Source organism: Chiloscyllium plagiosum, chromosome 28 (assembly GCF_004010195.1).
Source record: "Chiloscyllium plagiosum isolate BGI_BamShark_2017 chromosome 28, ASM401019v2, whole genome shotgun sequence".
Classification (NCBI taxonomy): domain Eukaryota; kingdom Metazoa; phylum Chordata; class Chondrichthyes; order Orectolobiformes; family Hemiscylliidae; genus Chiloscyllium; species Chiloscyllium plagiosum.
The window spans coordinates 2,237,068-2,247,121 of record NC_057737.1 but is presented as its reverse complement, the minus strand read 5'-3'; the positions used below and the strand labels follow the sequence as shown (position 1 = coordinate 2,247,121).

The 10,054-nt window shown below is 47.8% G+C and overlaps 1 protein-coding gene across 1 annotated transcript in view; it reads right to left on the bottom strand.

The window, feature by feature from the left end:
* Nucleotides 1-507: 507 nt before the first annotated feature.
* The window catches only part of lrrc75a (leucine rich repeat containing 75A), a 93,910-nt gene continuing 84,363 nt past the window's right edge, over nt 508-10,054 (bottom strand). The window contains exon 4 of the mRNA XM_043718084.1: nt 508-1,151. Coding sequence (XP_043574019.1) covers nt 515-1,151 — 637 coding nt within the window. The 3' untranslated portion in view covers nt 508-514. The remainder of the gene's footprint in view (nt 1,152-10,054) is intronic.

The window sequence follows — 10,054 nt, the reverse complement described above, 5'->3', positions numbered from 1 at the left end:
GAGGCAGCTGAGGCAGAGTTTAGAGGGGGAAGTCCTGGGAGGGTTTGAAGCTGTCATAGCATTGACTGCCTCCTCAGTAACTGACACTCACCATTGTCAGGATCAGGACAAAGAGGATCCGTTGGCTGGGAGTCAGTGAAACATGCACCGTCACCTGTTACCCACCAACCCTGGCCATTCTTGGCAGATTCAGTTCCAATGACAGTTCCTGGTGTCTGAGTTATTATTGATTACAGAGAGTGACCTGAAAGGAAGGCAAATATTTTTAAAAATTAAACAGAAATGTGCAGGTCTCTAATAGAAAAGCAGTAACTAACAGAAAGTAAGTCCTGCACTGGTTTCTGAGTGACAGCTTGTTCCAACACATTGGCTTCATCTTGAACCAAATCCCATCACAGTTGCCTCCTCTCTGTCACCTTGCTCCGAATCTCCCAGTTCCATATTTCTGGGCCTTACAGATGTTCTACCTGATGTGTCCTGGCCAATGAAACCACCTCATGTCTATAGCACGTTGTCAGGTTTGATTGGCTGGTGAGTCACCTTCAGTATGGATGGTCTCTTCATTGCTCATGGCCGCACTGGCCTGGGCCTGAAGGGGAAGTGTAGGTCCCTGTGGTGACCCCATCCCAGCCTGGGCCTGAAGGGGAACTGTAGGTCCCTGTGGTGATCCTGTTCTGTTGCCCGGACTTTCACAAGGGTCAGCGTCAGAGCTCTCCAGGTCACTGCCTTGGCTCTCCCCGAACTCCAAGATAGTAGGCAGATTACTGTGCTTGGGGCTTCGCCTCCGCAGGTTGACCAGGAAGGGCTGAGGCAGTGAGTAGATATCAACATTGTTACCCAGGTCGATCCAGGTGATACTTGGGAACTTCTCCAGGTCCTTCAGTGTTTCTGTTAGCTCCCTCAGTATGCCCCTGGTTAGCTTGTTCCCGTTCAAGGACAGGCTGTTGAGATTTGGGAGTGAACTGAGGGTGGGCAGTAGTTGCAGGAAACCTTCATCAGTCAGTTCAGTGAAGCAGAGCTCCACGTTGCTGATCAGCTCCTGATTCTGCTGCAAGTACACAACCGCTCGGTCAATATCCTTGGGCGTCAGGGTAATTCCAGACAAGTCCATGGTCTCGTTGGCTGGGCTCCTAGACAGGACAGCTTTCAGACTGGAAAAAAAAATGATTGGCAATCAGGAAATGTGAGGGGAAACCATGCATCCAGTTCAAGGAGCCAATAACTAGGTAAATGGATTAAGTGAAAAACTATTGGGAAAGTATTGGGCTGCATCAATAGGTGAATTGGCCATGCTAAATTGCCCATAGTGTTCAGGAATGTGTAGGTTAGGTGTATCAGTCTGATGTAAATGTAGGGGAATGGGTCTGAGTGGGTTACTCTTCGGAGGGTCAGTGTGGACTTGTTGGGTTGAAGGGTCTGTTTCCACACTGTAGGGATTATATATCTATGTCATGCATGTTGAGAGACAAAAAAATGCAGATGCTGGATCTAAGGTAGACAGGCAGAAGGCTGCAGGAACACAGCAAGCCAGGCTGCATCAGGAGGTGGAAAAATCAATGTTTCAGGTGTCAACCGTCCTGAAGAAGAGATACACCTGAAATGTCAACATCTCCACCTCCTGACGCTGCCTAGCTTGCTGTGTTTTTCCAGCATCGTGCACGTCATGCACATCACCTAATCTCTCCTGTCACAGGCTCTACTCCCCCATTTGAATGTAACGTAACTGTAGTGGGAATAGATACCAATACTGATCCAAAGAGCAAAACACTGTGAAGCTTTCTCCTAATCACTACCACAACACCAACCCTCCATGTATTGGATCCCTTTGCATTACAACAAGACTGGTTCCCAATATGGAGGCAATGGAGTGTCAATGGGAAGTGATCATGTCTTATTGATGAAGGAGGGGGAAACCAATCACGCTGAATCCACACTCAGTCCATTTGGAGGCCAGAGCCAGGTCAACTGACCTATCATTGGACAACAGAACACAGACCCAGATTCTAGATTAGAGTGGTGCTGGAAAAGCAAAACAGGTCAGGTAGCATCCGAGCAGCAGGAAAATCGACGTTTCAGGCAAAAGCCCTTCATTCCTGATGAAGGGCTTTTGCCCGAAACATCAATTTTCCTGCTCCTCGGATGCTGCCTGACCTGCTGTGCTTTTCCAGCACCACTCTAATCTAGACTCCGATTTCCAGCATCTGCTGTCCTCACTTTTGCCTAGAACACAGACCCAGGAGCAGCTGAAAACATCATATAGAACCAAATGGGATTTGAAGTGGAAAAGAATGCTGCTTATTCCCTGCAATATCAGGCCAAGAGCAATCAGCCAGAAAAGGGTTTCTCTGGTGGAACAGAAAGTGAGGAGGGACTGCTTACTCCTGGTGATGAGATTATGTCTGATCTGTGTTGCATTTTTAATTCCACTATTTTCCAGATATATCAATGAAGCTGACTAGTTGGTTCACACAGACATACTGCTCCAGTGTTACTCAATGGACAGTTTCTTTCTTGTTAACTTAGTTTGGAAGTGTGCATTTTTGTTACTCAGCCATGGCCTGACTCACCTATCCAAAACCCAAGGAACAAACAGCTCCTGTAGGAGCTTCCCACAGTGACAACAATACCCAGGGTTTGAGAAAGAGAGAGAGAAAGAGAGGGAGAGAGAGAAAAAGAAAGAGGAAAAGAAAGGAAGAAAGAGAGACTTTGAACTGAGGCTGGATTGACAACTGCAAGAGGGTGAGTCAGTGAGTGAGGTTGTGCATAGCAACTCTTAATGATATTCTCTCCAGAGCCATACCTGAAGTTGTTTCTGAGTGGTTCAAATCTCACCTCTGAGTGAGGGTTCAAATCTCACTCCAAGGTTTGAGTGCATTAAAACCCCACAGTCCTCCAGAGCCACATGGGGGGAGCACTGCACTGGTTAAGGTGCTGGCTCTCAGGTGGGCTCACCTGATCTCACCTGTGGGTGTAAATGGTCAGGTGGATGCACGAGCTGCCTTGGCTCGAAGCAGATGAACAAAGAAGATCTTGGTTCTCTGTTCTCCGAGCCAATACTCGTCCCTTAATGAACATTACCAAGACATGGGATTTATCTCACTATTATCACACTGTTAGTCACATTTAGAATTTCAATACGTTGGCAGAATTCATGTTAGTCTGAGAAACTGACAACTTGAAGCAGAGGTGAGGGTATGGGATTGGGGTGGGGGTGAGGGGTGTAGGGTGGGGATGAGGGATGATGCTGGGGTGCAGTGTGGGTATGAGGGGTGAAGGATGTGGTTTGGAGTGAGAGATGGGGATGGGGGTTGGAGAGGTGGGGATGAGGAATCAGGGGGAGAAAGCCAGACCTAATGGAACCCACGATGAGGGAGCAGCTCAGGAGATATCACAAGAGTGAACTGGAAAGAGAAAGATGGACACTTGAGTGCATAATTGTTAACATTAAAACCTGTGTGAAACATATCCCATGAAATAAAAGTTAGCCCAACAGGAATGCACCAAGATTGAATTTTGGCACAAATTCAGATCAATAAAATGGTTAGGTTTTCTCTGTTGTGAGACACTCCTGCTCTGACTGCCTGCTAACACATACTGATGAAGGGCTTATGCTCGAAACATTGATTCTCCTGCCCCTCGGATGCTGCCTGATCTGCTGTGCTTTTCCAGCACCACACTCTTTGACTCTGATCTCTAACACCTGCAGTCCTCACTTTCTCCTGCTTAACAGACACTGTCTAGAGTCATAGAGTCCTACAGCTGGGAGACTGGCCCTTTGGCCCTAACAGGTCCATGCTGACCAGAATCTCCGTTCACTCTAACCCCATTTCCCTGCACTTGGCCCATATCCTTCCAATCCTTCCCTATCCATATATTTGTCCAATTACTTTTTAAATGTTGTTAATGTACCCGCCTCAACCACTTCCACTGGCAGCTCATTCCATATACATACCACCCTCTGTGTAAAAATGTTGCCTCTCAGGTTCCCTTTTATTCTTTCCCCTCGAGTTCTTGATTCCCCAGCCCTGGGAAAATGACTGAGTACTTTCGCCCCATCCATGCCTCTCATGATCTTATACATTTCTATAACAGCCCCCCTCAGTCTCCTACCCTCTCAAGCTTGTCCAACCTCTCCCTGTAACTCAGACCATTGACTCCTGACAACATCGTTGTAAGTTTCTTCTGCACTCTTTCCAGTTTAATAACATCCTTCCTACAGTAAGGTGACCAAAACTGAACACAATACTCAAGTGCGGCCTCACCAAGGTCCCGTATAACTGCAACATAACTTCCCAACTTCTATACTCACTGCCCTGACTGACGAAGGCCAATGTGCCAAAAGTCTACTTCCCTGCCCTGTCTACCTGGGACTCCACTTTCAGAGAATCGTGCACCTGAACTCCAAGGTCCCTCTGTTCACTAACACTTCCTAACGCCCTAACATTCACCATGGAACTCCTACTTTGATTTGACGCAAGACCTCCCAATTTGAGGGGTGTACTGATCGGACACAGATGTCACAGTGTAAAAAACTTGAAAGAACTGTGGATGTTGGAAATCGGAAACAAAACTAGAAATTGCTGGAAAAGCGCAGCAGATCTGGCAGCGTCTGTGGACAGAAATCAGAGTTAACATTTCAGGTCTGGTGACCCTTTCTCAGAACTGATGGTAGCTTGGAAAATGTTGCTTTTTATGCAGAAGATGGGGTAGGGGAGGGGGCAAGGAGTAAATAATAGGGAGAGATAGTGTCCATAAAGAGAGAAGAACAGTTGAACAGATAAAGGAGTGGGTAACAATCTGGCTGGGAGGGCGAGTAGCTGCTAATGGGGACTAGAGTCGAGAATGTGGTGCTGGAAAAGCACAGCAGGTCAGGCAGCATCTGAGGAGCAGAAGAATCAACAGGGGAGGGTGGAGTGGATAGGTGGGAGGGAAGATGGACAGGTAGGCCAGGTCATGAGGGCGGTGCCAGTTAGAGGGTTGGAACTAGGTTAAGGTGGGGGAGGCGAAAACGAGGAAACTGGTGAAATCCACATTGATGCCCTGGGGTTGGAGGGTCCCGAGGTGGAAGATGAGGCATTCTTCCTCCAGGCATCGGGTGGTTAGGGAGTGGCGATGGAGGGGACTGTTAGTGACTAATGGTAGACAGTGTCACTATGTTGTTTGTCACTTTGAAGAAACCCCACGACTTTTCTGGATGAATGGGATAATAAAAGACCTGCTGACATTATCTACGTTCAGAATTGTTTTGACGCTGCGTTGCAGAGTTTGAGACTGGTGGGTCTGTATGCTGCTAACCCTCTCTTGTTCCAGGGACAGATTGCCCTCACTGTTTGATCAGTTCAGGGGGGCAGCTTTCAGTTCAGCTTCTCTGGAATATCGGGGAAAGGCTGAACTATGCAGATCCTGTTGTGCAAGTTGAAACTGGGTGTAATGATATAATCAGGTCTGAGTCCAATCTGGATGCAAGGTTGAGACTGAAATTATTGGCACTTTTAGGTGTCAGGCTCTGAAATATATTTGCACTGAAGCTGGGGTCAGGGTGGTGAGACAGGAGAAGAGACTGGGGATGAGGGGGATGTGTTTATTAGAGCTGAGTTTACCCTCTCTGCCTGGGCATTGCAGAAGCTTCTAATGGAGTGCTGCAACACGGACCTCAGATACAATACTTTAATAAACCGAGAAGGGAGAGTATACAGGAGAAAGTGAGGTCTGCAGATGCTGGAGATCAAAGTTGAAACTTTATTGCTGGAACAGCACAGCAGGTCAGGCAGCATCCAGGGAACAGGAGATTCGACGTTTCGGGCACAGGCCCTTCTTCAGGAATGAGCAGAGAGTGTTCAGCAGGAGAAGATAAAAGGTAGGGAGGAGGGACTTGGAGGAGGGGCGTTGGAAATGTGATAGGTGGAAAGAGGTCAAGGTGAGGGTGATAGGTCGGAGTAGGATGGAGGCGGAGAGGTCAACAAGAAGACTGCAGGTCAGGAAGGCGGAGCCGGGCTGGAGGGATTCGGCTGAGACAAGGTGGGGGGAGGGGGGATGAAGAAACTGGTGAAGTCCAAGTTCATCCCCTGTGGTTGGAGGGTTCCCAGTCGGAAGATAAGACGCTCCTCCTCCGACCGTCACGTTGTTGTGGTTTGGCGGTGGATGAGTCCAATGACCTGCATATCCTCGGTGGAGTGGGAGGGGGAGTTAATGGTCATCTTAGTTTCACTTCCTCTTTCATTCTTTCACACATTGATCATTTTATAAGTTTGTCCCCCTTACAACAGCTTGTTCCTTTTATCTAACTAAGTTCATAGACCTTTATCAAGGTGAGATGGCATCAATAATCAATTGATGCATCTGTTTAAAATCTGCAGTGGCACTTCCTAGTGATTAACAATTATTGCAATGGATGCGACTTAATGTTGTTCAAAATGTATTAATTTCCTTTTAACATAAGAACCATATCTAACTGGACAGTAACTGTTATTATCCATTACAAGTTAACACTCAAAATAACCACAGAAACAAGACCATTCTAAAGCGCACTGAAATGTGACCTGTGTAAAAGCCTTTGTACCTCAAAAGAGTTTCCTCATTTCCTCTCCCACCCCGTACCCCCCCCAGACCAGTCTCACACTTCCTACCCCCCAGACTCTGGGCTTCTCTTACACTCTATTCCCCCAGACCCCATACCCCTTCCCACCCGTACCTCCTCCAAGATACTGGGCCCCTCTCACCCCTGTACACCCCCCAGATTTTGGTTTGGCCACATTTGGAATACTGTGTACAGTTCTGGTCGCCACATTACCAAAAGGATGTGGATGCTTTGGAGAGGGTGCAGAGGAGGTTCACCAGGATGTTGCCTGGTATGGAGGGCACTAGCTATGAGGAGAGGTTGAGTAGATTAGGATTATATTCATTAGAAAGATGGAGGTTGAGGGGGGACCTGATTGAGGCCTACAAAATCATGAGAGGTAGAGACAGGGTGGATAGCAAGAAGCTTTTTCCAAGAGTGGGGGACTCAATTACTGGGGTCAGGAAGAAGCTTTTTCCCCAGAGTGGGGGACTCAATTACTGGGGTCAGGAGTTCAAGGTGAGGGGGAAAGGTTTAGGGGAGATATGCGTGGGAAGGTCTTTACGCAGAGGGGTGGTGGGTGCCTGGAATGCATTGCCAGTGGAGGTGGTAGGGGCAGGAATGATAGCGTTGTTTAAGATGTATCTAGGCAGATATATGAAAGGGCAGGGAGCAGAGGGATACAGATCCTTAGAAAATAGGTGACAGGTTTAGATAGAGGATCTGGATCAAAGCAGGTGTGGAGGCTGAAGGGCCTGTTCCTGTGCTGTAATATTTTTTGTTCTCTTTGAAAGTCCGTCGCGGTTCCTGCTTCGGAGAGGTAGCTTTTCTGAGGGAGGGATTCTTGTGGGAGCAGGGAAAGAGGCTGGACCCTGGAGTGTCCTGGGGGAGGGGTTTTAAAGGTCATTGTTATTGGTTAAATTGAGTTTATTACTTCTCCTGCAATATGGTATAGTGACGGAGAGGCCCGTTTATAATTCCCAGACTCTATATAACACAAAACAACCAGATTTTTATTTCCAAATTTGTCCTGATGAACCACCCAGTGTTGCAGTCTGAGCTGAACCCAGGTTGAAAAAGAGGCCCCTCCAATGTCACCGCCTTCCCCCCAGTCCTCAGGCAACAGAGATTTAGCAAAGACCTACTTTCACTCAAATCATTAAATGTTTTGTTGATGACGAGAGGACTGGGGAGCATTGGTCTGGCCACTAACTGGATCTCTGTGGAATTAATTCATCATTGAAATCAGAGTGAGTCACGCAGTTCCATCCACACACCAGCGATTCGTGCTGGGAATGAGCTCTGTTATGCTGCTCCAGCCTTTTAATCATCACCAGCAGCAAAGGGGCCAGGCCTGGCTCTGACACAGGAACAAAGCTCCTTGTGGATCCAGCTCCCTCAATCATCTCCAGACCCTGCAATCCAATTCCATGGGAGTTCAGAGTCTGATCCAAGAAAATGTCTCTTTTACTTTCCAATGTGTCGAAGAAGCTTGGAACTCAGAGTGGCTGTGTTCAAACTTGCTTTTATCATCCGGGTATCACTGCCAGGCTGGCTTTTAATACCAGTCTCAAGTTCTCATTTTACTCACTCAGGTATTTATTGTCCGGCCCTAGAGCCCAGTGAGAAGGTGATGATGAGCTGCCTTCTTGAAATGTTGTCACCCTGGGGTGCAGAAAACCTCACAGTGCTGCTATTAGGGAGGGAATTCCAGGATTCTGGCCCAGTGACATTGAAGGAACAGTGCTCTGTTTCCTAGTCAGGATGGCGAGTGACTTGGAGGGGAATTTGCAGGGGCTGGTGTTCCCATGTACCTGCTGCCCTTGTCCTTCTAGAGGGGGTGAGTTTGGATGGAATCTCAGTGAGATGTTACAGTGTACCCTGAGGTGGAGGCAGAGCATTGAGTCCATTAGAAGGGGCACAGCCCTCAAGATGGCTGTCCCACCTCAGAGAACCCCCTCCCTCCCACAAACCTGGCAGCATCCTGCTATTAATGCCCCTGTCCCCTGGCAATGTTCTGTCTGTACCCACACCCCAAGGACCCAACATCCTCCACCTTCCAGAGAGAGCATCACCACCCCGCCTCCCCACCCCCAGCAGCCAGCTGCCCTCCACTCAGAAACACCGCTTACTGAAATGTTAATCTCACCAGCTAAGGTGATTAAATGAGCAGGTCAGCCGAACGACTGAGGATTAGTACTCAGAATGCTTCTCCTTGAGTCACAGACTCTCTGAGTTCCAGTAAATCCCAGTCAGGAGACAAACTGGTCTGGCACCAGTTGGCTGTGATTCATTGGGCACAAAGCTGCCAAAGCAGATTGGTCTGTAGGAGCCGTTAATCCCCTGGCAATAATCAACTCAAAAATATATCCTTCTCAAAATAAATACAGTAAACAGTCAAGTTTATAAAACACTTCATTACATCCCAGAAACAACTCCATTCACATGACACATAGTCCCTCAGCTACAGGGTTGAGACTCCGTCTTGGTGTTTATAATCCACACAAGCATCTCTCTGCCCATTACCAAATCCCTCTCTTCAACTACAACAACAACCTGCATTTGCATAATGCCTTTTGCATGGCGATACTTCCTAGCTGCCCTCAGCTGTGTATCTCTCTTCATATTAAATGTTTCTGCCCATGTAGCACCACACATTGAATTCTTACATTGTAAACAAATGTGGTATCTACTTTGTACACAGTATGATCTAACAAAAGAAGACAAGGAACTTGCTAGGATTTTAAAATATTGACTCAGTAAAGACATTAATTATCAATGATGTTTGCACTGAAAATGACCATAACTTTAGTTATAGCCCTGTTCCCTAGGATTAGAGTGTTACAGACAGTGGTGGTTAGCATTGAGGGCTATGGGGGAAAAGGTGGGTGGGTGTGGATTCAGTGATTCAGGGAGGTGGGTCTGGATTGAGAGATTCAGGGAGGTGGGTGTGGATTGAGAGATTCAGGGAGGTGGGTGTGGATTGAGAGATTCAGGGAGGTGGGTGTGGATTGAGAGATTCAGGGAGGTGGGTGTGGATTGAGAGATTCAGGGAGGTGGGTGTGGATTGAGAGATTCAGGGAGGTGGGTGTGGATTGAGAGATTCAGGGAGGTGGGTGTGGATTGAGAGATTCAGGGAGGTGGGTGTGGATTGAGAGATTCAGGGAGGTGGGTGTGGATTGAGAGATTCAGGGAGGTGGGTGTGGATTGAGAGATTCAGGGAGGTGGGTGTGGATTGAGAGATTCAGGGAGGTGGGTGTGGATTGAGAGATTCAGGGAGGTGGGTGTGGATTGAGAGATTCAGGGAGGTGGGTGTGGATTGAGAGATTCAGGGAGGTGGGTGTGGATTGAGAGATTCAGGGAGGTGGGTGTGGATTGAGAGATTCAGGGAGGTGGGTGTGGATTGAGAGATTCGGGAAGGTAGGTGTGGATTGAGAGATTCAGGGAGGTGGGTGTGGATTGAGAGATTCAGGGAGGTGGGTGTGGATTGAGAGATTC